Source organism: Trachypithecus francoisi, unplaced genomic scaffold (assembly GCF_009764315.1).
Source record: "Trachypithecus francoisi isolate TF-2019V2 unplaced genomic scaffold, Tfra_2.0 Lachesis_group0, whole genome shotgun sequence".
In the NCBI taxonomy this organism is placed as follows: Eukaryota; Metazoa; Chordata; class Mammalia; order Primates; family Cercopithecidae; genus Trachypithecus; species Trachypithecus francoisi.
The window spans coordinates 19,866,442-19,893,769 of NW_022681453.1; the positions used below are offsets into that span (position 1 = coordinate 19,866,442).

Consider the following 27,328-nt stretch of genomic DNA (forward strand, 5'->3'; position numbering starts at 1 on the left):
ACTTCTCACCACTGAGAAAGGTAGAGCAGGCTCTGGCTGACTCCAAAGCCCACACTCTAACCTTCTCAGGTCTAAGCTCCAGGTCTGTGCCTGCTCTGTCCTCCACCCTGCCACCCTAGAGGCACCCCCAGGCACTTCCACAGCAGAGCCTCCAGCCTTCAGCTGGCAGCTGCTAGGACCCAGGGGGCTGGCGCCAGGCCCTGCCCTCCCTTGCCAGCCCTGTGTGGCAACATCAGAGTGACAGCCAGTACCATCTCCGACAGGGGCTGAGTTGCTGGAGCTGGGCTGGGGCAGGGGAGAAAGACAGCAGACTCATCCTTGCACCCCTCCATGGGCCTGGCCAAGCCCCCAAGAGGATGGCAGCCTGGGCGTCGGAGCCACGTCCTGGGCAGCCAATGAGGTGAGGGGCCGGAAGAGCAAGGGACAAGAGGAGCAGGGGACAGGTGATGGAAATCCTGCCGCTGTAGGCTCCATTCTGCCATCTACATCCCAGCGCAAGGTGAAGCCTGAGAGCCCAAATGGCCAACTCCACAGGGCTGAACGCCTCAGAAGTCGCAGGCTCGGTGGGGTTGATCCTGGCAGCTGTCGTGGAGGTGGGGGCACTGCTAGGCAATGGCGCGCTGCTGATAGTGGTGCTGCGCACGCCGGGACTGCGGGACGCGCTCTACCTGGCGCACCTGTGCGTTGTGGACCTGCTGGCGGCCGCCTCCATCATGCCACTGGGCCTGCTGGCCGCACCGCCGCCCGGGCTGGGCCGCGTGCGCCTGGGCCCCGCGCCGTGCCGCGCAGCTCGCTTTCTCTCCGCCGCTCTGCTGCCGGCCTGCACGCTCGGGGTGGCCGCACTTGGTCTGGCACGCTACCGCCTCATAGTGCACCCGCTGCGGCCAGGCTCTTGGCCGCCGCCTGTGCTCGTGCTCACCGCCGTGTGGGCTGCGGCTGGGCTGCTGGGCGCGCTCTCCTTGCTCGGGCCGCCGCCCGCACCGCCCCCTGCTCCAGCTCGCTGCTCGGTCCTGGCTGGGGGCCTCGGGCCCTTTCGGCCGCTCTGGGCCCTGCTGGCCTTCGCACTGCCCGCCCTCCTGCTGCTCGGCGCCTACGGCGGCATCTTCGTGGTGGCGCGTCGCGCTGCCCTGAGGCCCCCACGGCCGGCGCGCGGGTCCCGACTCCGCTCGGACTCTCTGGATAGCCGCCTTTCCATCTTGCCGCCTCTCCGGCCTCGCCTGCCCGGGGGCAAGGCGGCCCTGGCCCCAGCGCTAGCCGTGGGCCAATTTGCAGCCTGCTGGCTGCCTTATGGCTGCGCGTGCCTGGCGCCCGCAGCGCGGGCCGCGGAAGCCGAGGCGGCTGTCACCTGGGTCGCCTACTCGGCCTTCGCGGCTCACCCCTTCCTGTATGGGCTGCTGCAGCGCCCCGTGCGCTTGGCACTGGGCCGCCTCTCTCGCCGTGCACTGCCTAGACCTCTGCGGGCCTGCACTCCGCAAGCCTGGCACCCGCGGGCACTCTTGCAGTGCCTCCAAAGATCCTCAGAGGGCCCTGCCGTAGGCCCTTCTGAGGCTCCAGAACAGACCCCCGAGTTGGCAGGAGGGCAGAACCCCAGTATACCAGGGGCCACCTGAGAGTTCTCTCTCCTGAGCAGAAGGAGGGTGGTTTCCGTGGGGGCTCATCCAGCCCCTGCACAGGTCACAGCAGGTGCCCTGCTGGACATCTGGCTCTGGAACAGGAGGAGAAAGGGTATCTGCAGGCTTTTGAGGCCCACGGACTTCTGAGAGCCAGGAATCCTGGGGTCTGGGCCCAACACTGCATAGCATTGTGCACAGGCCGACCCTTCCTTAGGCCTCAGCTTTCCCATCTGCACCCTGCAGCATCTCTAAGGGCCCCTCCAGCATAGGTGGTTTGTGAAACTCACAGGTGGTCCCCACGCCAAGGTGGGCAGGTGTTACAGAGAAGAGGGCCCTAAGGGCTCACAACCAAAGTGATCCGCCAAGCAGGACAGTATCTGCGTTACAGCCACAGCAGGAAGAACCACTGGAGAGACACTCGGAACGACTTCCCTGACATCTGCACCAAGGAGAGTCTGGACAAAGCTACTGAAACTCCTCCATCTGCTTCTAAAATGCCCAGAAGACAACTGGACCAGTCTGGTGTTAGAAGTAGGAGGCTGGACGACTTCATCCCCAAAGGGTCCTGAAGCACCAGAACTGGCGTGTGGAAGGGGCGGAGGCCTAATTGAGGTTGGTGGATTCACACATGGGGGTCCTCCAGGACCTCAGCTGCACCCATTTTCTGGAGGTTTTGCTGCCCACAACACCAGTATTTCACAACTTTCTGGTCGCTGAGAATATTTATTCAAAAACAGGGATTGAAAAAACTGTACAGAGTGTCTGCTGCTGAGAACTGGGCCCCTGCCCCATGCCACTCCCCCAGCTACCTGGCAGTGCCCCCTCTTTAGGGTGCCCCCTGATAAGCCCAGCCAGTTCATTCCAGTCAAAAGGGTATCAGTGGAAGCAGCAAGAAATCTGCAGGTGGTGGGGAGAGAAGCCTGGCCCCAGCTACCCCCCGGGCCCTCCTCCCTGACTCCCAAAAGGATGCAGTAGGCCAGGAAGCCCTAAGGGATGGGGAGTGTGTGAGTGACACCCCCCATGGTAGGGGCACTAGGGAGTCTCCTGGCTGCTCCCTGTATCCAAGCACAGAGCTGAAGAGGTACGTCCCCTGCCCTGGGGCTGCCGCAGCTCAGACCCCTGGGCCAGAAACTGCCCCCACTCTGGCGGAGGCAGGGTAGGGGGTGCATCCATGCGTCTGGGCGTTAGCGGCGTTTAGGACCCCAGGGTGGAGTCTCCTTGGGCTGGCAGGGTGTGGAGGCAGCCCCCTGCTGGTGGTCCTGCCTGCCCCTGCCTGTACCTCAGCTGGCCTCAGTAGGGGGAGAATTTCTGCCGCTCAGCCTTCTTGCTCCCATTAGCCGCTGCCATCTTGGCAGTGTAGGCCGCCAAGCCCGGCGGCGGCCCTGGGGAAGCAGGTGGTAGAGCCAAGAAGGGCACAGGCTTGAGGCCGATGAAGTTGGAGAGGGAGATGGCATAGGGTGTGCCCAGCAGGCCTGGGGGAGCTGTGGGCAGGGCCGTCAGGGGTGGCGAGAAGGGGGCAGGCAGGTCTGCGGGGGCCGAGCCGGGCGTCCCCCCAGAGGTAGACTTGGCCGTCTCTAGACTGGAGAGAGGGATATAGAGGGGAGACGAAGGGGAAAGTGGGAGTGAGAGAGGGACAATGAGGGCAAAGATGGGCATGAGATTAGATGAAAGGCAAGAGAGAGGCAGTGAACAGAGAACAATCACATGGGGTGGATGTGTTTGAGGGGAAGATGGGAAATGTGGAAGAGGAAGGGAAGAAAGGACAAGCAGATATAGCATGAGGTACAGGGAGAAATGGGGTTGCCAGAGGCCCAGGGAAAAGAGACAGCAATGGAGAATGAGAGGTGGATATAGACGGGGGAGATGGGGCAACAGAGGGTGAATTAGGCGAAGACCATGGGGAATTGGGGTAGGGTTAGGAGAGGCAGAGGTCGGGCCCAGACAGAGAGAGGAGGCCAGCTGTCCTCTCCCCACCCCTGCCTTTCTTGGGCACATGAGAACCGTGACCTGCTCCCCTGCTGCCGCCCAGCCCACGCTCACCAGGCAGTGATGAGGTACTGGGCCAGGGCGATGGAGACCGGAGAGCCAGTGATGGTGACATGCCGCTCCCCAGCGCCCTCTGCTTGGTTCCCGATCTTGATATGTGCCCCTGACATCTGCCGGATCTCGCTGATCTTGCTGCCCTGGCGCCCGATCACACAGCCAATCAGCTAAAGGGAAGATAGAAATCAACCCTGGGTGAGGTGCAGACCCCCAGGCCCCTTACCCACCCTCCAGCCATCCCATCCCCTGCTCACGTCGTTGGGAACCAAGAACTCCTGTGAGCTGGTCTGTGTGCCGGGATCCAGTCCTGAGGGGGAGAAGAGGGACTGAGTGTGGTTCTGGACCTTTCCCACCCCACCATTTCCACTCTCCCTGGAAGGGAGGGGGGTGCCCTCTTAGGACCCTCCCCTGCCTCCTTGTGCAGGGGTGGCTCACCTGGCACCACGCTGGGTGTGGCAAAGGGGACCGCATGGCTTGAGAGCTGCTGGAGCTTGGTGACCTGTGCCAAAGAGGGGTCAGAGGTCAGAGGAGGCATGGTTTGGGAAGGGGTGCCTTGGGCTATGGGTCACTCACCTCAGCTGGGGTAACAGCCCCATACTGACCCTGGACAGAGAAGCCCTGTGGGGACAAAGTGGGTGAAAAGGGGGTTACTGTGACATTAGGGCAGTTCAGCGACAGTCACTCCTTCCCTGCTCCCTGGACTTCCAATTCCTTCTTCCATCCCCTCCTCCATCTCAATCCCCCTTCTCCAGTAATGTGTCCCACTGCTCCTGTTATTCCCCTCACCTGGTTGGCAGAGAGAAGGACAGTACCTAGGGAGAGGCTCGGATGGTAGGGGATAGTGGCTCCTTTGGGTGGGGACTGGAAGGCATAAACAGGGAGGCTCTGTCAGGACCCTCTCAGACTCCAGTAACCTCCCCAACTGCCCAGTGGCCTCAGGCCCCCATCATGACCCCCAGGGAAATGCACATGATCCCCAGAGCTCATCATCCATCCCTGCAGCCCTGCCCTGCTCCACCTGTGGCACAGGCATAGGGTTTGGGGTGCCCGACAAGGCAGACCCAGGGCCCATCTCCTGCCCCCACTCCCTGCCCCAGGGCAGCACCTCCAGGATAACAGCGCAGATCTGGCGCACACACAGGATGATGGCATCAGGCACCCCAGACACCGTAACAGCTCGCTCTGTGGAGTTGGGGAGCAGGTCCCCTGCCACCTGTACCTGGGCACCTGTAGTCTGCAAACAGAGAACAGGGGCCACTTCTGGCTGCTCCCATAACCCAGAAAAGGGCTGCCTAGGCTCAGAGCTCTCTAGTCAGGAGGACGCCATAAGCCCAACACCCCTCTTGCAACTGCTCCCTTGCCCCGGACTCCCTGTGTGCGGTATCCCTCTCCCCTCACCTCTCGGATCTCCTTGATCTTGGTGCCAGCCTTCCCAATCAGTGAGCCACACTGACTGGCAGGGATGACAAGGCGCAGGGTCACTGGAGGCCTGGAGACATTTCCACCATTTGCAGGAGCAGCACAAAGGTCCTGACAGGGAGATGGTGGGTTGGCCATGCTCGTCCCTGCCACATCCGCCCAGGGGTCAGGAGGGTACCCTTTCCCCAGTCCCACTTCAAGGGAACACTGCCCTGGGCTTGACCTCCCCCCCACCCACAGCCACTATCTGAAGTCGGAGTTGCGTTCCTCCTAGGGAACTACTCTTGGTTTCCTGCCCTGGCCAGCCACGGACCTCATCCAGTTTGAAAGCAATCATGGAGACTGCATGGAAGACAGCTGCTGTAGACCCAGTGATGGTGGTGATGCGTTCGGGGCAGGAGCCCTCGGAGATGGTGATCCGGGCACTGCTCTGCAGATACAGAATGAGCGCCGGGCAGCGGGGCATCTTCCCTGCTCCCTTGCCAGAACTTGTCTGCCTGCCCCACTCACCAAGCCCCAGGCAAGGCTCAAAACTTCCACCCTCTGGGGCACTCACTGGTCAGCCCAGGAGTGGTTCAGGGAGAAAGTGGGGCAGGGATCTCCCCTCCACATCAAGTGCCCTGGGCTCCTCCCCCAGACTCCATCCTCACCTGCTCCCGGATTCGCTTTACAGTCTCGCCCTTCTGTGGGAGAAAAAAAACAGAATCGCTCTTAACTTAGAGGTCACAGCCTCCTTCCCTGGGCTGAAGCCTCAGCTGGAGGGGGATGTACAGAGCAGAGCTGGGCACCTACCTTCCCGATGATGCTGCCCACTTCCTGCGGACAAGACAAGAGTCGTCAGATGGGTGCCAGTGCCCAGGCCCAGCCCCTCCCCATTGGGATAGCCAGTGAAACCCAGCCCAGCCCAGCCTCACCTCGCCTTGCCCTCCACCTCCCACTCACCTTCCCATGCATCAGCATCCGCAGCGTGAGGGTGATGCTGAGCTCTGGCTCCTCCTCCAGTCCCCCATCCGAGCCGCTCATTCTGTCAGGCGAGGCTGGGGCCACAGCGACCTGCAAATGTGTCCACGCTGCGACCTGGCCGGCTCTGGCAGGGGCAGTCAAAGAGGGCTTCGAGAGGAGCCCAGTTCACCCTGTCCCTGCCCTTACATGGGGACCCCAGAGCGAGGCTAATCAAACTCCCAGAGGAAAGAGACTGCATGGACCTTGAGTGCCACACATTCCTCTGACCAGGTGCTTATGTGTGTCTCACGAGCTGTGCAAGCCTGGGGAGCCATTCAACCCTCTGAGCCTCAGCTTCCCCATCTGTAGAAGGGGGATACAAATTCCCATCTCCAAAGAGCGATGAGAATTAAAACAATAAGCACATATATGGTAGGTACCTAGTCTTTCCCTTACCCTGAGACACTAAAATAAATAATTAACTAGGAAGCCTATGGGAGTCCAGAGAGGAGAGCCTCCTCCCTGACCTCTTGGAAGAGGGAACCTCTGTGGATTGGGCCTTGAAGGTGGAGCTCAGGCTGAAAGCTTACTCCATAAGAGAGGCACTTGCGTCCAGCAGCCAGAACCTCTACTGGATGGAGCACAGAAGAGCAGCTGGGGAGGAAGCTGGAGCAGCCATGGGAAGTCTTGAAGCGAGGGAGGCCTCGGGTGTGGTCAGGTCTTGCCCCTGCCTGGTAAAGGCTTGAGGCAGGGGTTGAGGGGGGAATTGAGGCATACCTCCCACCTACCAGAAGTCACTAGGGCAGAGGCTCATTACAGACACCTCTGGGCAGGGTTCATTCAGCACTGGGCTGCAGTGGGTGGGGCACAGCATGTCAGGGGACTGCCAGTTCTGCACGTTGGTTTCCAATCTCTCTCCTATGTGCTGGAAATGGCCTTGGGAACAGGAGGTAAGAAGTGTCCAGGCTGGCCACATTCCCAGCCTGGAACACTTTCTACTGTACCAGAAACAAGTCACCTGGGCTCTGAGTCTCAATTTCCTCACTCATAAAATGGAAGGAATACCTCTCCCTGGGATTGCGTGATGGGTAAGAAAAGGATTTGGTGGGCTGCGGGAATGTCAAGGCCATTAACTGATGGAGAAAGGTGGAGCCTGAGATTAGCTGCTGGGATTAGCTCAGCAGTCGGCCCTCCCCACCCGACCCTTTTTCATGCCCCAACTTAATCCTGAACCTTAATCCTGCTTGGAAATCCCTCTCCTTAGGCGTCTGTCTCCTGCCAAGGCTCAGCCTTGATGGGGAGCTCACTGGGGGACCAGAACCCTATGGGGAACACAGGGAGTGGGACTAACTGGTGCTAAGTCTGGGCCAAGACCAAGCCCTAACATTGCAAATTCCTCATGCCCAGAAGGGTGTGGGGTGAAGGATGAGTGTGCTGGGCTTGGAACACTCCAGAAGTCTCTGGGCGCCTTCCTCCTCAGCCCCCTGCCCCATCCCGACATGACAGGAAAGGGCATGGAGTTCTGTCCAGCGCCCTCTTCTGAACTCCCCTTGCTAGACAGAGCTTGAGCACAGAAGGTGAAGGGGGCTCCCAGCCTGGCTCCTTCTTAGAAGCCCCAGCAAGCCACTGTATGGCATAAGGTCTTTGTTTCCTCACCTATCCAGCGGAGGTGACACCCTGCTCCCCTGGGCGCAGCTGCTCCTCCTTCTATTTGAGTTCTGCCATAGGGACTCCAGAGGGTGGAGATGAGCAGTGGATGCAGGGACTGTGCTCTCCGAGCATCCTGGCCAGCGTCATGCTGGCTGCCCTTGCTAGACATTCCCCCAGCTGCCTGCACTTCCCCCATCAAAGCACTTGTGATGACGTGCTTGGTTTCTGCCTCTCTGGACAGCCAAGCCCAGGAGCCCCTTGGAGCAGGAGCCAACGCTGCTGCCTTCTCCTTATGTCCCCAGGGCTCAGTTCAGAGCCAGGCCAGAGAAGGTGCTCAGAACATACTGAGCTCAGCTGGAACTCAGCTAACATACTGGTTAGCTGAGCAGATGAATTCACTGCACAGAAGGAGAATCTGATGCCTGGAGAGGATCAGTAACCTGCCCAAGGTCACAGAGAGGTGGGACGCGGTGGGACTAGCATTGCTAGTGTGAGGCTATCCAAAGCCCCACCTGCCTCCCCTTTCAGGCTGCTCCTGTCTGGATCTGTTAGTCCTCTTCCTGGAGGGCAGGCTCCTTCCAAAGCGGGGATTGGGCTTCAGTTGTCTCTGAGACCTTTGCCTGGCTAGTAGACAGGGATCCTATTTGGAAAGGACTGACAACTTGTCCAGGGCCTCAGTCTTAAGTTCCAAAATTTTCTGGGGTTCAAGGACCCCCTTGGGATGGTAACCAGTGGGAGACCTGACATTGTCCCCAAACCATCTCCACATGACCTCTCGTGGCTCCATGAAAAATGGGGCAGGAGGGCTGGAACATGGCCAGAACTAGAGCTTTTGCCATGAAAAGATGCCTGGGTCTCCAGCAGAGACCCACCACCCCAAGTCCAGTGGGTAACTTTGCCCAGGTCCTCACCTGACCTAGACCTTGGTTTACCCACCTGCATTGTGTTTAGGGGGTGGGGGTAGGGAGAGAGTTGCTGGTCTATCTGCACCCTTCCTATTCTGAGAGACTCTCAAGGTCTTTCCCATCTTTAGGCAAGAACAAGGGGTTCTAACCCATGTCTTCCAAATTATTCTCCTAGGGCCCAAGGAACAAGCAGCCCCATTAGGCATCACTGGCTCCCCCTGCCCTCACCGGGGATCTAGGGAGTTATTTGTTGCTCCAGCCTGGTGGGCCCTGGGTCTTTGCTGGGCCACCCACGTGGCAGCCACACAACATGCCACAGTGACCTCCAGCTCACCTCCGAGGGTGCCCAGCCCCCTCTGGTCAGCAGGGCTCCCTGGCAGGACATACCAAGCTCACACCAGGCCTCTGACCTCGGGCATTCCCTCCTGACTCCCAGGCCCCCTCCCCAGCCCCAGTGCCCACTTCTGTCCCTGGCTTTCTGCCACTCAGGCTGGAGGAGGGGGCGGGGGGCGGGCGGTGACAGCTGTGTAAGCGATGGCGGCTGCCCCCTTCCTGCCCCTCCCCCCCAGCTGTCTCTCTCCCATGACAGCTGCCCAATCAAAGGGCTGGGGGCTTAGCCAGCTCCCCCCACATGCAGGGATCAAGTGTCCACCCTGCCTTTGTTCTGGAACAAGAACAATCCGGGGGAGGGGAGGGCTCCTGGGGCCAGGCGATTCAAGTAGACTGGCCCGCCCCTTGGGGGATTCCCTCTGCTCTGCTGGCCAGAATGTCTGGACCAGCTAGGGCCTGTGGACCCACCTGGGCTTCACTCTCCATCTCACATCCCCCCATATCCCCTCAGCACCCCCAGCTCTCCACCTAGCAGCCTCCTTCTCCTATTCCCACTCCCAAAGCAGCCATGCTAGCCACACCCAGCGATGCTGGGGAATGGCTCGGAACATCCGGGGAGGCAGGGTGTGGTGAGGGTGGACCCTGGGCCTGAGCAGGTCTGCATCGAGGGCTCCTAACACTCCTGCCCAATCCTTTCTCCGGAGATGCTCACCCTCCTAACTAGCCAGGCCTTCATAAGAATTGCCCCAGCGTCCTTGGACACATGTGCCCAGCCTCTTGGCCTCCCAGCCTCCGGGGATAGCCAATCATCTGCAGTTGAGAGAGGAGGAGGGGAGTGGGGAGCCTCAGGTGAGCATCCTGGGGTCCACAAGCTCTAGCCTCTGGCTTCTTGATTCAGATCTGCCACATAGACAAAGTGCCAGGAAGGGAAAGGCAGCTCTGACAAGTTGGCAGGTGCCAGAAATGCTACAGCTTCCATACAGCATCATTAGGCAGCCCCCAGGGATCTTCAGAACCAAGGGAAACCAAGTCAAGTCCGGGCCCAGGCTTGGCTCCAGGAGAAAGGACACAGCCTCCTCATGGTACCCATCCCCTCACTCTCTCACCTACACTGAGAAAGACCTCTAGCTTCCATTCTTCGTGCTGAAAACTGTATACTTACTCTGCTGCTCAACAGCCACCCATGGCTCCCCAGTGCCCAAAGAATAAAGCCTGAGCTCCACGGACAGACCATCAAGGACCTTCGTGATTCAGCCCCCGTCTCTCTTGTCTCATCTCCACCCCATCCTTCACATATGGCAGGCTGCAGAACACATGTAGCACCTCCAGCCCTTCAGGCCTTTATCCAGGATTACCTCAGTTCAAAACACCCATCCTCTCCACTCTCTGTCAAAATCCTTCTCAAATGTCACCTCCTCTGTGAAGCCCTCCCCAGGCTTCCAAGTCAGATGTGATCACTCAGGCCTCTGTGCCCCTCAAAGATGTTGCTACAACTCAAAGAAGTCCCCGTTGGGCATATCTGAGCCTGTCTTTCCACTATACACAGAGCTCCAGAAAGAGGAAATTTGAGACAGGACCAGGGTCAGTGTGCAAGGAGAAGAGTTAAGGTTCATGGGGCCTGGGGACATTTGGAACCAAAGATGGGGCTGAGGGTCCCGGAGGAGTAATGAGAGTAGAGTGAGAAGACCCAGACGTGAGGGGCCAGTCACATGGGCAGAGGTAGGACCTACCTGGACAGGATGCCTGGTTCCTTTCTCAGCATCCCCAGCCCTACTCCTGCCGTTTTACCAGGACTAGGAGCTCCCTAGGTATGCTGCTGGGGTGGGGGATTTGGGCTGTGCTTTAGGTTTTCAGAGGGTGGGAGCAGAGTGGGTCTCCTCACACAAGAGGGGGACTGGAAGAAGAGCTGGGGGGTGGAGTACGTTTCACAGAGTCGAGTTGGGCTCAGCCTGTCACAGCTGGAAAGGCTTTACCCATCACAAGAGGGGCTTGAGGCCCAGAGAGGAAGGGAAATATTTCTAAGGCTACACGGGAGGCAACTGGCAGAGCTGGAGAACCCAGGGGTCTACCTGTGCAGCTCAGAGCTCTTTCCTCAAGATGTCAGCGCCACTGGGCAATGGTGATGGAGGCTGGAGGGGCAGCAGTGATGGGAGTAGGGAGGGTGGACAGCCTGTCTGGGGACACAGGGTGGGGCAAGCCAGCCTCCTCGTGGCCTGGGCCTGCCAGGGTGTGTGGGCTGCCTGCTCCCAGCCCCCCACCCTGAGCATGCAAGAAGAACAATCCCCTTGTGTTTGGGCAGCCTGAGCCTGCATGCTGATGAAGGCTAGGGGGTGGGGGCTGGGATGGGGGTGCCCTGGAGGTTGAGGGGGCTCCAGGACCTGGGAAGGCCAGGGGATTTTTTCAGATGGGGAAAGAACAGGGTCCCAGGTACTGGTCCTGAGGCAATAAGGGTGACCCAGGGAACAGGGAGGGCATGAGCTCAGCTCTTAGGGAGTTCATGGGTTTTAAGAGCCTTTGTGGCGGAAGGTGAGCCCCTGGGGACACATATCCTGCTGGTTCAGCACGAACATGAGCATCCTGGGCTTGGTGGGGAGAAAGGAATGCAACTGGCCCTGGGTGCATCACCTTGGAGACCACTCCCCTGGGTGCTGGGGCCGGGTGGGGCACTGGGTGCCACAGGTCTCAAGATGGCGGGCCAGGGATAGGGGAGAGAGGAGGCGGGCACCTCCCTCTCCTGGCCAGGCAGGCATGAGGGCCAGGTTGAAGTGAGTAGCAGAGCCTCCCACCCCCACCCCCCAGGACCCCAGCCAAGAAGCTAGGTCAGAGCTGAAGGGCTGAAGAGCTATGGGGCAAGAGGGACCACTCTGAGCCCCCAGCTGTCATCTCCATACATCCCTGGCCTGGAAGTCTGTATCCGGCTCCCCCAAGGACTGCAGAGGATGGGAAGGGGTGTGTGCCCAGCCAGGAGCTACAGGGGAGTGGCAGATGAGAGCAGAGATGGAGCAGAACCAGAACCCAGGGTAGGAGGCAGAGAGAGGAGCAGGCCCAAAGGACAGAAACAGCGAGTGGGATGGGGGCCTCAAATCTGGGATCTAAGGTCCAGGAAGCCCCTCCCTGGTGCCGACAGCGCCTCTGGCAGACCAGCGCCCCCCACCTGTGCAGGCCTCAGCCGTGTGGGACAGGGAACGTGTTCCTCGCAGTCTCACAAACCCCGGACCCCAACCGAGGGATCCAGGCGCGGGCTCCCTGCCCCCAGGCGAACCCCCAAACTTCGCGGCCCGCCGTGCCCCGCCCGGCCCGCGCCCTACCTCGCTGGGGCTGTCCTGCGGCGGCGGCGGCGGCACGGCGGCTGGGCCGCTCAGTCCCACATTGTCCCCGGGAGAGGCGGCCGCTCACAACTGCGAGTGACATCAGCTGCGAACAATGAGGGGTTTGACAGGCGCGGAGCCCGGCCGGCCCGGAGCCCGGCTCCGCGCCCCCCCCCCACCCCCCGGCCCGCCCGGCCCGGCCCCTCCCCGCCCCCTCCCCGGATCCGATTACAGAGCGGCGGGCCCGCCCCAGCCGCCCCAGTGCCGCAGCCACCCGCCCCGCCCCGCGCGCCGCGGTGCGCCCCGAGCGGCGGCCGCTTCCAGGAGGGCTCGGGCGACCCTTCCCCTGCCGCTCCCAGAGTCCCGCGGGTTGGGGGTAGGGCCGTCCGGCCTGAAGCGCGGTCCCCAGCCATGGCCTTCCCGGTGCCGCCCGCGCTGCGCCGGGCTCCGAGCCCCCTCCGCTCCCGCCAGGCCAGTCCTTCCGGCCCGGGCCGCCCGCCCGGCGCCTCTGCCGAGCCCCCTGCACCCCCATCCCCGCCTCGGCCCCGCCAGCCCCGGCTCCGCCTCGCTCCCGGCCGGGGCCCTCCGAGCTCGCGCTGGGACCCCGCGCCCCGCCTAGTTCCTAGATCTGCTCGCTGCGCGCCATCCTCCGCTCGGGCTCGCGCCCACCAAGACCCGCTCCCCTCAGCCACCCACAGCTGCACTGCCCGGCCCTCGTCCGCGCAGGGCAGGCTGGAGGAGGGGCCTGAGAGCTGTGTGGCCCTGTGCACCCGGTCCTGTGATAACCCCAAATCTACCCCCGGAATTCCTTTTGGGGCTAGGGTAGCAAGGAACGGGCTCCGTTGAGTCTTTTACTGGAGAAGGGATACTAGTGAGGGAGACGCTGAACTGTTCTCAAGTCCCCTGGGCACCCCCCCGGCCTCGGGGGAGCAACTATTCCTCCCCCTCTCCTCCATAATCGGCTCAGCCTGGTCCCACTGACCTCCACCTCCCCCCACAGCTGAGTCTCTTGGCACCTGGGTATGTGTGGGTGGGGAGGGGAATCCAATCTCCCTTCCTCTCCATCTGGCCTGGTGGACAAAGGGCAGGGGGACCATCTGGTCCCGCCGGGGTGGGGGAGGGGCTCACAGTGTTGGTCCCAAGGGTGGGGGAGGGGCGGCGCTCTTTAGAAGCAGCAGCCAGTGGGGTCTAATTGCATCACTTTATTTCACCGACCTCCACTCTGGCTCCCACCCCCAAAGCCTCACAGCAGGAAACAAGCTTGGCTGAGATGCCTCAGGCCTGGTAACCTCGGGAGGTATAGAGCACCCAGAAGGAAGGGTAAAAGCAGGGGGGCAAAGCGGTGGCCCTCCCTTTCTGGGGGTCACTTCTGAGCTGGGGCTCGCTGAAACCTGTGTCCAAAGTAGCTTTCAGGGCTGGCCACACCCTAAGCCTTGCAAAAGGGCCTCCTGCAAGGGCTGGCCCCATGGGGTCCCCACTTTCCCAGCCAGTGAGGTTAGCATGGTTAGGAGTACACCTGTGCAAGTGCTTGTGTGAAGGATCATGTATGCACGTGTGTATATGCAAAGCTGTACATGACAATGTGCTTGCCAGTCCAGAGTTACATGTACCTATGCAGTTGCCCTCAAGCGAAGGGTCATATTTAGGAACAAGGATGGTTCTAAACATGTAAGTGTGCATGTGGGCATGTATGTATCTGGGGCCTAACGGGGTGGGGAAGTGGGTGTTGGGGGAAGGGCTGGCCTTCAGGGCATTTGCAGAAGGAGGAGAGGGTGGGAGGGAAAGGCTGGGCAGAGCAGAGGAAGGAGTGAAAGCCAGGCAGGAAAGTGGAAGAACAGGAGAAGCTCAGGTAATGGATTACCCTCCACCGGATTATGTTCCTTGATTCCTGAGGGTTTTTTCTCTTGATTTTACCCCCTCAGCCTATCACTGCAAGAAAAAGAGGCAGAAAAGACAAACAGACCACAAAAGACAAGAACCCAGAGAGACATATAGACAGACGCACCTGTTGCATGTGCATGAGGCAGAGCCCGTGAGAGAAGAGAGAGCGCGCCAGAGAGAGCTCAGGGCAGGCAGGCAGCCCACCCCCTGCAGCAGTGCTGGGCTTCACTGGAGCCCCTGCAGGAAGTCCAGCAGCCCTGTATGCCACTCCTCTGGTTTGTCCAGGTAACAGGGGTGCCCCGCCCCCTTCATGATCAGCACCCTGTGGTTGGGCAGCTGCTTCAGGTGCTCAAAGCTGGACTGACCCATGGGGTCCTGGTCTCCATATACAATCAGAGCCGGAGTCTGAGAGGAAGGATGGGGCAGTCAACAGGGACCTGCCATAGCATCCCCAGCCCTCCCCACCACTTCAGTCTCTCCCTGGGACCACCCCATATAAGGGAGAGAGACAAGCTGTCCCAGTGGGTGGGGGCACATATTGGTGTCTGTCCCAGAACACAGTTTAGCACAGGGCTTGGCACAGTAGTCTGCTGAGTAAACCAAAATGGTGGAGTTGGGTGGTCAGTTCCTCCCAGAAGACACCCCTTGGTTACCCAGCCCCCAAATAAGGAAGGCCCAGGGATGCACCCTTCCTTGTTCCTGGCAGGGACACCTCAGCTTCCCACACAAGGGTACCTTCACACTGGCATAGTTGGCAGCATTGATTTTGTCAGTGCAGATGGGGGCCACTGGCACATAGCCGCGTAGCTGGGAGCCAGGGGCCGTGAGGAAGGGCAGGGAGTACATGCCACTCAGTGATGGGCTGATCACAACTGGGGGTCCCAGCTCCAAGGCATCCACCACAGCCGCCAGGAAGCTGCCAGGGGCCAGCTCCCCAATAGGGGCAGGGGCTGCTGCTTCCTTGGAGTGCCCCAGACCTGCAGGGATTCAGGTGTGGAAGAGATAAGACAAGAGCAGTGAATGGCAAAACAAGGGAGATGGTCGCTCTCTCCAGGAAGCCCTCCTAGGTCAGTTTCTCTGTGGCCAGGTTCCTATAACACCCAGTGTGCCCACGTTTATGCCTACAGTAGCCTCACTCTATCCTATCTGTGCCAAGCATGAGGCACTTCTCTCCATGTCTGTGCCTGTCTCCCCAGCAGTAAGTGTCCTGAAGAGAATCAGACTCTGAAGCCCAACAAGTCTGGGTCCAGAACCCAATTCTGCATTTATTATCTATGTGACCTTGGGTAGGTCCCCCTCAGCCTTCTCTCAGCTGCTCAGTTTCCCCATCTGTTAAAGGGGGATAACAAAAGTATCTGCCATTTAAGATTGTTGTGAAAATTAACTGCGTGAAAGGCACGTGGCCTTGGATTGGGACAGGAGAGGCTCCTGAAGGACAGCAGCTGAGGGGCAGATTCTGCAGCTCCTCCTCCGGTCATTCAGGCTTCACCAACAAGATTAGCTCCAGACCTTCACCCTGAAGCTCAAGCCAACCCATCATTAGAACCAATCCTGCCTGGGCTGGAGGCTCGCCCTTGAGCCATGAAACCATACCATCCCTGGCCTGAGGGGGTGGGACCAGCCATGCTGCTCCTTTCACACCTGGCACCAAGGGTTGGGACCCAGCCGTCTGGGTTATGACAGGCAGTCTGGGCACTGATCCCACCTCCCTAGAACCCAGCTCAGGGCTTTGCATGTGGGATCACAACTGGGGGCCTGGCCACCCACCAGGCCCTGCCTTGTCCCCCAAGGCTCCAGAAGACTCAGATCTCACTCCTTAGGGCTTCCAAAAGCCTATGGTTATGACTCAGTCAAAATACTTTACTTCCAATTGGCTGAGCACCAATTACTCTCTGTCAGGTACTAGCCACATACTCACATGGATTATCTCATTCCATTCTCATTAGAGCCAGCCCCAAACATAAGTGTGGTTATCTCCCACTGCAGATGAGGAAACAGAGGCTCAGAGACACTGAGACACTGCCCAGGTAACAGTGAGGAGCAGCTGGGCGGTGAGGACCACATCTGGATCAAGACTGCTCAGAGGCCCTTGCAGTGTGCTTGACCAAACGCTGTCAAGTTCAGGGCCCAGCCTGGCTGGGTCCTCCAGATCCCACCGCCCCCACCTCTGGAGTAGGGAGGGGCTACATGTTATAGGAACCTGGCCCTGTCCCTGATGAGAACTCCCCAACCCCTGCCCAGAAGCCTGCCCCTTAAGTACCTGGCAGGTCAATGGCCACAGCCTGGTAGCCAGCCTGGGCCAGCCTGTGCAGTGTACCCAGGTTCTGCCAGGTCTCGGAGGAGAAGCGAATACCATGCAGTAGCAGTACAGAGAAGTGAGCTTGCCCACTGCTGGGCCGGGCCTCTCGGAAGAAGAGGGCCTGGCCCTGCACCTGGATGGTGCCCTCGCGCTGCTCCACGCTTGCCGCCATGCCTGCCGCTGCTGGCTGGTGAAGGGCCTGTGGTTGAAAGCCACAATGATGAGGGGCCACAGAACACCCTGCTCAGGGTGGTGGTCCCACAGGAGCAGCAAGGAAGCCTCCAGTTGGCTTCCAGAACTTTAGGAACATGCTTTGGGGTCAGGAGGACATAGGTGTTATTTCTGCCTCTGCCATTCACTTTAGTGTGTAACCTTGGGCCTCAGCTTCTTGATCTGAAATATGGGAACAATAAAGCCAACCTCAATAATTAGGAATTTAATTAAAAGTTTAAGAAAAATTATCGGCCAGGCATGGTGGCTCATGCCTGTAATCCCAGCACTTTAAGGCGGGTGGATCACCTGAGGTCAGGAGTTCGAGAGCACCCTGGCCAGCATGGTGGAACCCCATCCCTACTAAAAAAATAAATAAATAAAAAATAACCCAGGTGTGGTGGTGCATGCCTGTGGTCCCAGCTACTCAGGAGGCCGAGGCAGGAGAATCACTTGAAACCGGGAGGCAGAGGTTGCAGTGAGCCAAGATCGCACCACTGTGCTCCAGCCTGGGCGACAGAGTGAGACTCGGTCTCAAAACAAAAAACAGAAAGAGCCAGCTGATGGTCACATGTCATTGCCATTAGGCCTGTGCGGTGGCACACGCCTGTAATCCTAGCACTTTGGGAGGCCGAGGCGGGCAGATCATCTGAGGTCAGGAGTTCGAGACCAGCCTGATGAATATGGAGAAAGAAACCACATCTCTACTAAAAATACAAAATTAGCCAGCTGTGGTGGCACACGCCTGTACTCTCAGCTACTAGGGAGGCTGAGGCAGTAGAATTGCTTGAACCCAGGAGGTGGAGGTGCAGTGAGCCGAGAACACGCCATTGCACTCCAGACTGGACAACAACAGCGAAACTCCATCTCAAAAAAAAAAAAAAACAGAAAAAAAACCCAGAAAAATTATCAGTGGGGGTGCCTGCTATAAAAACTGAGCATGTGGTGGGGTTCCATTACGACTGCTGTTCTTATTCTCATTGTTATTATCCTTTTCTATAAATGGGGATAATTCAGTAGTACTAGCTCATAGGTGGTTGATAGGATTAAATACGGCCATGCATGTACTATGCCTAGCACGAAGTGCTCAGTGCTCAATTAAGTTACAGGTCATGAGTTGGCAATGTAGGCCAGAGGGAGCCTAAACTGGGGTAAAAAGCCCATTTTATTTTATTTATTTATTTATTTATTTATTTTTTTGAGATGGAGTTTCACTCTTGTTGCCCAGGCTGGAGTGCAGTGGCATGATCTCGGCTCACTGCAACCTCCACCTTCCGGATTCAAGCAATTCTCCTGCCTCAGCCTCCCAAGTAGCTGGGTTTACAGGTGCTCATCGCCACGCCCGGCTTTTTTTTTTTTTTTTTTTTTTTTTTTTTTTGAGAGGGAGTATCGCTCTGTCGCCCAGGCTGGAGTGCAGTGGCGCATCTCCGCTCACTGCAAGCCCCGCCTCCTGGGTTCACGCCATTCTCTGGCCTCAGCCTCCCGCCTGGCTGGGACTACAGGAGCCTGCCACCACACCCGGCTACTTCTTTGTATTTTTTTTAGTAGAGACGGGGTTTCACCGTGTTAGCCAGGATGGTCTCGATCTCCTGACCTCGTGATCCGCCTGCCTTGGCCTCCCAAAGTGCTGGGATTACAGGCGTGAGCCACTGCACTTGGCCTAATTTTTGTATTTTTTGGTAGAAACGGGGTTTCGTCATGTTGGCCGGGCTGGTCTGGAACTCCTGACCTCAAGCGATCCGCCCATCTTGGCCTCCCAAAGTGCCGGGATTACAGGCGTGAGCCACCGCGCCGGGACTAAAAGCCCATTTTCTTTTTTTTTTTTTTAAGAGAAGTTGTCTCGCTCTGTCGCCCACGTTGGAGTGCAGTGGCGCAATCATGGCTCACTGCAGCCTTGACCTTCCTGAACTCAAGTGATTCTCCCGGCATTCACCCCCAGTAGTTGGAACCACAGGCGCGCACCTCCACACCGGAAAGCCCATTTTCTAGAGGCGGAAACCGAAGCGCCCAGTGGGAAAGGCGACGCGCCGGGGACGTGGGGTGCTCAACGCGCTGCCACCTGGGGCCCAACGCGTTGACCTCGCGGTCAGGTTGCTTCCGCGGACCACGATTCTGGCTCGCTAGGTGTGGCAGGGAGCACGGGGAGGGAATGGTGGCAACCCCCAAGGAGGGGACCCAGGGATCCGAAAAACGAAGACTTGGGGTAGGTGGGGTTGGGTTTTGACTGGAGAGAAGAAAGGGTCAGGAGCGCAGGGCGGGTACCTGGGGAGCTGTGTGGACTCGCGCAGACTGGAAGCAGACGCGTACTGGCGGTGAATTGGCCCCGGCGGAGGAATGGTGGGAGAAGAGGCCGGTCCCCATCCAGCAGGGGCGGGGACTGGGCCGTGCTCCGGGGCGCCCTCTTGTGGTCACAAGCTCGCAGGGTCCATAGGCTCCGCTCAACTCGTTCTTCTCACAGCTGCGTCAGTTTCCCCAAGCCACTTGGTCCCACATGACCCAAACGCGGTACTGAGCACGGTTTCGAACTCCTCAGCGACCTGCCCCACATGGACATGGAGCAGTCTGAGGAGGAAAGTTCCTTCGGGATCGCATCCTTGCTGCTCTCTTCCGGCTCCCCATCCCCCTTATCCCCAGCCAGAACTGCCCAGGGCGAGTTGTTGGCCTGGCACGGAGTTGAGGCGGGACAGGTTTGAGTGCGAGGCTCCGCCAGTGTCCAACCAAGTGGCCTTGATCGTTTTCCCAATGCCTCCGAACCTGTTTCCTTCCTGTAGAGCGGGTCATATGTTGCCAACCTCTGCAGAGTAGCAATAAAGAGTAAACGCCACGCTCTGCACAGCCTCCCAGTGCTGGGCCTGGTAGCCACGCGGAGCCTTGGGCCTGGGACAGGCCAGACGTTGGTAACGCATCACCAACCAGGGCAGGCGCCATGAGTAGATGTGAAGGAGCCCAGGGCCGGTCCAGGCTCTGACTATGGGTGTGCGTCGGGGAGGTGTTGGGGTGGAGTGGGTAGGAGTCAGGAAAGTGGCTGGGCCAAGACCTGGAGCTGCTGCATAACAATATCTGACATTTACACAACGAGGCCTCTGCTCCGGACACTGTTCTGAGGCTTGACCCGTCCTTAAGAACCTAGAACAACCCTGTGCTGTGGGTTTTATCCTTAACTCCATTATACAGGCCAGAGAACAGAGCGAGAGTGGAGATGTTCCACTGGGAAGAAGCCACATGGCTCTCCGCCATCCTTCAAGCCAAAAACAATTCCGAAAATCTGGGCAGGGGGAGGGCCAGAGAGCATTTGGGCTCTGCTCCCAGCACCCCCTTCGCGCAGACGACTCGGTAACTGGGCTGCAGGCCCGCGGCTGCGGAGTGCGCAGGCGCGCCTAGGTGGCCGCGGTCCTGGCCTTCTAGAGCCGGAGCGGCCCGCGGAGCTGCGGAGGCAGCCATGGTCGGGGCGCTGTGCGGCTGCTGGTTCCGCCTGGGCGGGGCCCGCCCGCTCATCCCGTTCGGCCCGGTGAGTCTCCCCGGGTACGGAGGCCGGCCGGTGGCCCGGGGGCGGGCCATCTTTACCCCGCCCCTTGCCCCGGGGCAGAGTCCCGCGGAAGAAGCAGACGCTAGGGCCGCCAGTGTGCGTGTGCGCGCGTGTTGTGTGTGCGCACGTAGGGTCTGCGTGTGTTCTTGGGGGTCTGGGTGTATGTGTACGCTCATGTGTCTGCGTGGTGTCCGTCAGTGTGTTTCTGCGCGCTTATATTGGTGGGGGGAGTGTGTTCGTTGATGTCTGCCTGCTTGTGTCAGCCTATGTCTTCCTAGTGTATTTCTGTGTGCGTGTGATTTTTTTTTTTTTGGTTTTTTTTTTTTTTTTTTTGAGACGGAGTCTCGCTCTGTCGCCCAGGCTGGAGTGCAGTGGCCGGCTCTCAGCTCACTGCAAGCTCCGCCTCCCGGGTTCACGCCATTCTCCTGCCTCGGCCTCCGAGTAGCTGGGACTACAGGCGCCCGCCACCTCGCCCGGCTAGTTTTTTGTATTTTTTAGTAGAGACGGGGTTTCACAGTGTTAGCCACGATGGTCTCGATCTCCTGACCTCGTGATCCGCCCGTCTCGGCCTCCCAAAGTGCTGGGATTACAGGCTTGAGCCACCGCGCCCGGCCTTTTTTTTTTTTTTGAGACGGAGTCTCGCTCTGTCGCCCAGGCTGGAGTGCAGTGGCCGGATCTCAGCTCACTGGAACCTTCGCCTCCCGGTTTACGCCATTCTCCTGCCTCAGCCTCCCGAGTAGCTGGGACTACAGGCGCCCACCACCTCGCCCGGCTAGCTTTTTGTATTTTTTAGTAGAGACGGGGTTTCACAGTGTTAGCCACGATGGTCTCGATCTCCTGACCTCGTGATCCGCCCGTCTCGGCCTCCCAAAGTGCTGGGATTACAGGCTTGAGCCACCGCGCCCGGCCTTTTTTTTTTTTTGAGACGGAGTCTCGCTCTGTCGCCCAGGCTGGAGTGCAGTGGCCGGATCTCAGCTCACTGGAACCTTCGCCTCCCGGGTTTACGCCATTCTCCTGCCTCAGCCTCCCGAGTAGCTGGGACTACAGGCGCCCACCACCTCGCCCGGCTAGCTTTTTGTATTTTTTAGTAGAGACGGGGTTTCACCGTGTTAGCCAGTATGGTCTTGATCTCCTGACCTCGTGATCCACCCGTCTCGGCCTCCCAAAGTGCTGGGATTACAGGCTTGAGCCACCGCGCCCGGCCGTGTGCGTGTGATTTTAAGGGTATATGTCTACCTCTCTGCGTGTGTGCATTTCTGAGGGTTTGTGTGTGTGTGTCTGCTTTCCTATGCATGTGCCTTTCTTGTGTGAGTGTATAGTTTTACGGTTGTGTGTATGACCGTGCTTGAGTATTTCTGAGGATCAGCCTGTGGTTTTGAAAGCGTGTACCTCCATCAGTCTCTCTGGCTTCCTGATGCCTGACTGCGTGCGTGATTTAGAGAATACCATTACTAAATGGAAGAGATTGATTGCACACGGGCCAGTGTGTGTGCAAGGAGGCAGCATGTACATGCAGGGAATAGCTTGTGCAAAAGAAAAGCGTGTGGGGGCAAGATTTGTATTTGTGCTTGTGTGCACCTGTGTTTTATTGTCAACGCATATTCCAGTGACCTAACGCGGGCACAGTTTACCCTGCCCCTCGCATATCCCCCCAGGCGGCCGGCTGCAGGTCCGCCACAATTGCCTAGTACTGCGAGCACCCTGGGTTGCCAAGGCAACAGCCTAAGCCCCGCCCTTCCCTACTTGGAGAGGCGCGGGGGCGCCCCGAGTGGACTACAAGGAAAGGTCCCTCGCGCCCGGTGGAAACCTGGGCTAACGCCCTGTTAGAGACGTGCGTCTGAGGTTGTTCGTGGTCTCGAAGAAAAGAGGAATGCGGTCTTCCTCCACTAGGTCCTGGTTTTCCAGAAACAGCAGAAAGGCTGCTGCTGTGGCCCACAAACTCCCCCACCCTGAAGCCTGGGGATGCAGGCTCAGGAAACATTCCTAAAACATCCCAGAAGGATGAATAGGACCCAAGACGGGCCCGGCTCCTAGCTCGGGCAGACGCCCAATTGGCACTCAACAAAGATGTGCTGGCCGGGCGCAGTGGCACACACCTGTAATCTCAGCACTCTGGGAGGCCGAGGCGGGTGGATCACGAGGTCAGGAGTTTGAGAACAGCCTGAACAACATGGTGAAACCCCGTCTCTACTAAAAAATAGAAAACTTAGCCAGGCGCGGTGGTGAGCGCCTGTAATCCCAGCTATTCGGGAGGCTGAGGCAGGAGAATCGCTTGAACCCGGGAGACGGAGGTTGCAGTGAGCCGAGATTGTGCCACTGCAGTCTAGCCTGGGGGACAGAGCAAGACTCCGTCTCAGAAACATAACAATAAATAAAGATATGTTTGCTGGACTCCGGGAAGGAAGCAGGCGTGCTCATCCTAGGCCCAAGAAATGGCAGGAACAGCCCTGATCCAGTCCACGGTATTATCTAAATCTCACAGGAAGCTTAGGAGGGCAGCCACGAGGTTATCCCATTTTACTGACAAACTGAAGACAGGAGGCCAGGAAGTGGCAGTCTCAAAGGCCTGCCCAATTTGAGTCCTGGGTCCTAAGGGCTGTCCTCTGGGGTGGCAGAGACCCCAGACTGGAGGAGTCCCCAAAACAGGTCATTTGGCCAGAAGCTGTCTGTGTATGGGATGGGGAGTAGCATTCATCTCTCCAACCTCTACGCTGTGTTTTTCATTTCTGGGTGTACCATGCTCCTCCCTGGCCCTGCAGCCCCTCACTCCTCAGCATTTTCCTCTATTACAGACGTTCACTGTGAGCCTCTTCATAACAGCTGGGTTAGACCGTTAGTTATAATGCGATTGTAAAACGCATTCTGATTTTAGCCGTATTAAATGCAGCAAGATTAAAAGAACCATTTCCAAACATGCCCTTAAGTGGGAGGTCCCTTTGCACGCAGTCTTTCTCCTTTGATGGCCCTCACCGCTTTTTCCACCTGCAAGGCTCCAGTTCATCCATCACCTCCCAGCTCCACGGGTTCCTCCTTGGCAAACCCAAGTGTGGCCTGGTAGTTAGTTAGAAGCCCATTCCTAGGTTCAAACCCCAATTCCCCCACTTGCTACTTGGCACTTTGGGCAAGAGAATGTACCTCTCTGAGCCTCCATTTCCTCACCTGTAAGAGACCTGTAATCACATCTGCTCCCCAGCGTTCTTGGTGGAAAAGAACGTTGTATATAAAGTGCCACACTCAGGGCCTGCTGTCATAAGCGCTTAATGAACAGAAGTGGTTTCAGTTGATCCCATGATGGTGGCAGTCACTGAGCCATGCTGTGTGCCAGAGGACACCTCAGATGCACCTCCTCACACTGAGGTATCTGAGCATTTGCCCTGGCATGTGGAGTAGTTGAGCATGAACCCCCAGAACTTTGCCCATAGCAAGGGAAAGGGCAAGGGCTACAGCTCTTCCTCTGCTGGGGACTCTGGGTGGGTTTTTGGGATAGGATCCAGGGGTCCTTGTAGGGGCTCGGTCCCAGCCTCTTTTCCCTCTCCTCTCCTCCTCCAGACTGTGGTACAGACCTCCATGAGCCGGTCCCAGGTAGCCCTGCTGGGCCTGGGTCTGCTGCTCATCTTCCTACTGTATGTGGGGCTGCCAGGCCCCCCAGAGCAGAATTCCTGGCTCTGGGGAGACCCCAATGTCACTGTCCTGGCTGGTCTTACTCCTGGCAACTCCCCCATCTTTTACCGCGAGGTGCTCCCACTCAACCGGGCACACAGGTAGGTGCTGCCCCAAGGGTCTAGTGGAGGGACTAGGCCCAAGGGGAGTCCCTGTGTGTGACCTCCATTATACTCAGGGTGCTCAGGGCCTGGGAGGGCAATGGGAGAAGCCTAGGAATAAAGAAAGGCTGGCTACACCAGGTCCCCAGGATACACATTCCCATGTGCCTGCAGGGTGGAGGTGGTGCTGCTTCATGGAAAGGCCTTTAACTCTCACACGTGGGAGCAGCTGGGCACACTGCAGCTACTGTCACAGAGGGGCTACCGGGCCGTGGCCCTTGACCTTCCAGGTGAGCAGCCCCACACGTTTGTCTAGGGAAGCCCTAAGGTGTGGCTGGGGGGCAACTGGACCCTAGTGTCTGGACAAGCAGTGGCAGGTCACAACATGAGGAGGCACCATGAAAAAAGTCTGTGTTTTCATTTTCTACCACGAAAACTAGTGTGAATTCTAGGTCACGGAGCAAATAAAAACTCTTCACAAGAAGAGTACTTTCGGCTGGGCGCGGTGGCTCAAGCCTGTAATCCCAGCACTTTGGGAGGCCGAGACGGGCGGATCACGAGGTCAGGAGATCGAGACCATCCTGGCTAATACGGTGAAACCCCGTCTCTACTAAAAAATACAAAAAACTAGCCGGGCGACGAGGCGGGCGCCTGTAGTCCCAGCTACTCGGGAGGCTGAGACAGGAGAATGGCGTGAACCCGGGAGGCGGAGCTTGCAGTGAGCTGAGAGCCGGCCACTGCACTCCAGCCTGGGTGGCAGAGCAAGACTCCGTCTCAAAAAAAAAAAAAAAAAAAAAAGAAGAGTACTTTCTTTTTTTATTTTATTTATATATATTTTTTGAGACAGAGTCTCGCTTTTTCACCCAGGCTAGAGTACAATGGCGCAATCTCAGCTCACTGCAACTTCCGCCTCCTAGGTTCAAGCGATTCTCCTGCCTTAGCTTCCCAAGTAGCTGGGATTACAGGTGCCTGCCACCACACCCGGCTAATTTTTCTATTTTTAGTGGAGATAGGGTTTCACCATGCTGGCCAAGCTGGTCTTGAACTCCCGACCTCAGGTGATTTGCCCACCTCAGCCTCCCAAAGTGCTGGGATTACAGGCGTGAGCCACTGTGCCCGGCCAAGCAGTGTACTTTCTATGACAAACTATATAGGTTTTGTGTTTTTAAGTACACAAATGATTTATGCTATCATCCTTGTCATTAAAAAAATTAAAAAATGTCATTGAATCATAGAGGATAAAAAAAAACTAAAAAATAGCGAAGCTCTCAGAGACCGGTGCCACATTTCTCTCCCTCTCTAAGAAGTTTAGGGGATGCCACACCCTCTTCTGGGCATTCCCACACATAAAGATGCAGACAATATAGAGAATTGTCTGGTGAGGGCTGTAAACATGATTGGTGTCTTGCCTGCTTAGCACATCCATCTGCAGCTTGGTTTTCTCTCCCTACATCATGTCTCAAAGATTATGCCGGTCCCTGCAAACCTCCCTCTCTGTTGTTAACCCTGCAGTGTGTCCCACAGAAGGGATGGACAGGCTTTATCCAGCCATTTCTCTACTGGCGGAATGCTCAAGCAATGTAGTAGCTAAAGCATCCTTGGACATGCTTCTTTGAACATGTAAGCAATAATTTCTCTAGGGTAGCTACTGAGGACAATTGATGGGCCAAAGGACATGGTTTTTTTTTTTTTTTTTAGACGGAGTCTCGCTCTGTCTCCCTGGCTGGAGCGCAGTGGCTCATACTTGGCTCACTGCAACCTCCACCTCCTGGGTTCAAGTGATTCTCCTACCTCAGCCTTCCAAGTAGTTGGAATTACATGCGCGTACCACCACGCCCAGCTAATTTTTGTATTTTTAGTAGAGACAGGGTTTCACCATGTTGATCAGGCTGGTCTCAAACTCCTGACCTCATGATCCACCCGCCTTGGCCTCCTAAAATGCTGGGATTACTGGCATGAGCCACCACGCCCAGCCGCCAGGCCGTGCACTTTTAAATTTAGATAACTACTATATCATCCTCCAAAAACACTGTATGGATTTATCTTCTCATCTGTCATGTATGAAAGTGCACATTTCCCCATGTCTCCCCCAACACTGGGTGTTATTTCAATCTTTTTCATTTTGCTAATATTAGATGAATGAAAGATATGCTTTTCTTTTTCCTTTTTTTTTTTTTTCTGAGACAGAGTCTCACTCTGTCACCCAAGCTGCAGTGCAGTGGCACCATCTTGGCTTACCGCAACCTCCGCCTCCTGGGCTCCAGCAATCCTTCTGCCTCAGCCTCAAGAAGCTGGGATTTCAGGCGCCTGCCACCATGCTCAGCTAATTTTTGTGTTTTTTTTTTTAGTAGAGACAGAGTTTCTCCATGTTCACCAGGCTGGTCTCGAACTCCTGACCTCAGGGGATCCGCCTACCTCGGCCTCCCAAAGTGCTGGGATTACAGGCGTGAGCCACCATACCCAGCCAAGATATGCTTTTCTAACAGGCATATTACATTGCCAAAAAATAGCTTCTGGGAGTTTTAGGTAGTGTGTGCCAGTGCCACTGGTCCCCAACTTTTCCCCCACTGTGGTGGGCAGGAAGTCTTGTGCCCTTTCCCATTGCCCCTCAGCTGGTACCTGCTGCTGTTCCTAGGTTTTGGGAACTCGGCACCTTCAAAGGAGGCAAGCACAGAGGCAGGGCGGGCAGCATTGCTGGAGCGGACGCTGCAGGACCTGGAGGTACAGAATGCCGTGTTGGTGAGCCCCTCGCTGAGTGGCCACTATGCCCTGCCCTTCCTGATGCGAGGCCACCACCAGCTACATGGATTCGTGCCCATTGCACCCACCTCCACCCAGAACTACACCCAGGAACAATTCTGGGCTGTGAAGGTATTGGGAGAAGGATCTCAAAGGCCCTGGCACCCTGTCTCTGGCTTGGGGGGGTTCAAGACTCAAGTCTTACTTGGCAGGACATGGCCTTATCCCTGATCTTGGAAGGAAGAGTTGGATGGTGTTGGGGAGGGCTTCCTAGGAAGTGGCTTGGGGGTCAGAAACTCATCAGGCCCCAAGATCACAGCCCCCTGCCTTGCCCTGCAGACTCCAACCCTTATCCTGTATGGAGAGCTGGACCACATCCTGGCTCGAGAGTCACTGCGGCAGCTCCTCCACCTGCCCAACCACTCTGTGGTGAAGCTACGCAATGCGGGCCATGCCTGCTACCTCCACAAGCCGCAAGACTTCCACCTTGTCCTGCTTGCCTTCCTTGACCATCTGCCTTGAATTAACCCACTCCCAGGTCCCGACCTGGCCTGAGCTTGGACAGTCTGGACCACCACCCTCCCCTGACCAGGGAGACAACCTCTGGGATTGGAGGCCAGAGGCCAGAGGGTCAGACCCAGCCAGGACTTCTCATTTCATCTCACAGACACAATAAAAAAGCATATTTGTCCTGCCTGAGAA

The 27,328-nt window shown here is 57.7% G+C and overlaps 4 protein-coding genes across 20 annotated transcripts; 2 read left to right on the top strand and 2 right to left on the bottom strand.

Annotated features, from left to right (window-relative positions):
* Positions 1 to 219: 219 nt before the first annotated feature.
* Positions 220 to 2,367, top strand: GPR62 (G protein-coupled receptor 62). The gene has a single exon (XM_033209339.1). It carries the CDS (start codon positions 519 to 521, stop codon positions 1,608 to 1,610), a length of 1,092 nt encoding a protein of 363 aa, XP_033065230.1. The 5' UTR covers positions 220 to 518; the 3' UTR covers positions 1,611 to 2,367.
* On the bottom strand, positions 2,320 to 12,479 carry PCBP4 (poly(rC) binding protein 4). 12 transcript variants are annotated; one of them, XM_033209278.1, is made up of 15 exons: positions 12,211 to 12,415; positions 10,258 to 10,438; positions 6,806 to 6,953; positions 6,018 to 6,162; positions 5,868 to 5,891; positions 5,726 to 5,758; positions 5,389 to 5,505; positions 5,055 to 5,186; positions 4,762 to 4,890; positions 4,443 to 4,517; positions 4,230 to 4,274; positions 4,092 to 4,155; positions 3,911 to 3,963; positions 3,654 to 3,823; positions 2,320 to 3,192 (listed from the first exon to the last, which is right to left on the bottom strand). In XM_033209278.1, the coding sequence occupies exons 4-15, from the start codon at positions 6,096 to 6,098 to the stop codon at positions 2,904 to 2,906; spliced, it is 1,212 nt and encodes a 403-aa protein (XP_033065169.1). In that variant the 5' UTR covers positions 6,099 to 6,162; positions 6,806 to 6,953; positions 10,258 to 10,438; positions 12,211 to 12,415; the 3' UTR covers positions 2,320 to 2,903. The 12 variants fall into 12 exon arrangements, with proteins under 12 accessions (XP_033065169.1, XP_033065159.1, XP_033065192.1 ...); XM_033209268.1 differs by lacking the exon at positions 10,258 to 10,438; XM_033209256.1 differs by lacking the exons at positions 6,806 to 6,953; positions 10,258 to 10,438 and adding an exon at positions 6,608 to 6,758 and having other exon boundaries at positions 2,321 to 3,192; positions 12,211 to 12,479.
* Positions 12,480 to 13,397: 918 nt separating this feature from the next.
* On the bottom strand, positions 13,398 to 19,534 carry ABHD14B (abhydrolase domain containing 14B). Of its 3 annotated transcripts, XM_033209393.1 has the most exons (5): positions 18,863 to 18,973; positions 16,737 to 16,783; positions 16,352 to 16,589; positions 14,827 to 15,068; positions 13,398 to 14,496 (listed from the first exon to the last, which is right to left on the bottom strand). In XM_033209393.1, exons 2-5 carry the CDS (start codon positions 16,743 to 16,745, stop codon positions 14,317 to 14,319), a joined length of 669 nt encoding a protein of 222 aa, XP_033065284.1. In that variant the 5' UTR covers positions 16,746 to 16,783; positions 18,863 to 18,973; the 3' UTR covers positions 13,398 to 14,316. The 3 variants fall into 3 exon arrangements, with proteins under 3 accessions (XP_033065284.1, XP_033065274.1, XP_033065295.1); XM_033209383.1 differs by lacking the exon at positions 16,737 to 16,783 and having other exon boundaries at positions 18,863 to 19,534; XM_033209404.1 differs by having other exon boundaries at positions 16,352 to 16,783; positions 18,863 to 19,534.
* Positions 18,507 to 27,328, top strand: ABHD14A (abhydrolase domain containing 14A). 4 transcript variants are annotated; one of them, XM_033209362.1, is made up of 5 exons: positions 18,507 to 18,803; positions 23,676 to 23,887; positions 24,062 to 24,177; positions 26,523 to 26,758; positions 26,966 to 27,328. In XM_033209362.1, the coding sequence occupies exons 1-5, from the start codon at positions 18,750 to 18,752 to the stop codon at positions 27,146 to 27,148; spliced, it is 801 nt and encodes a 266-aa protein (XP_033065253.1). In that variant the 5' UTR covers positions 18,507 to 18,749; the 3' UTR covers positions 27,149 to 27,328. The 4 variants fall into 4 exon arrangements, with proteins under 4 accessions (XP_033065253.1, XP_033065264.1, XP_033065272.1 ...); XM_033209373.1 differs by having other exon boundaries at positions 18,511 to 18,724; XM_033209353.1 differs by lacking the exon at positions 18,507 to 18,803 and adding an exon at positions 19,640 to 20,108.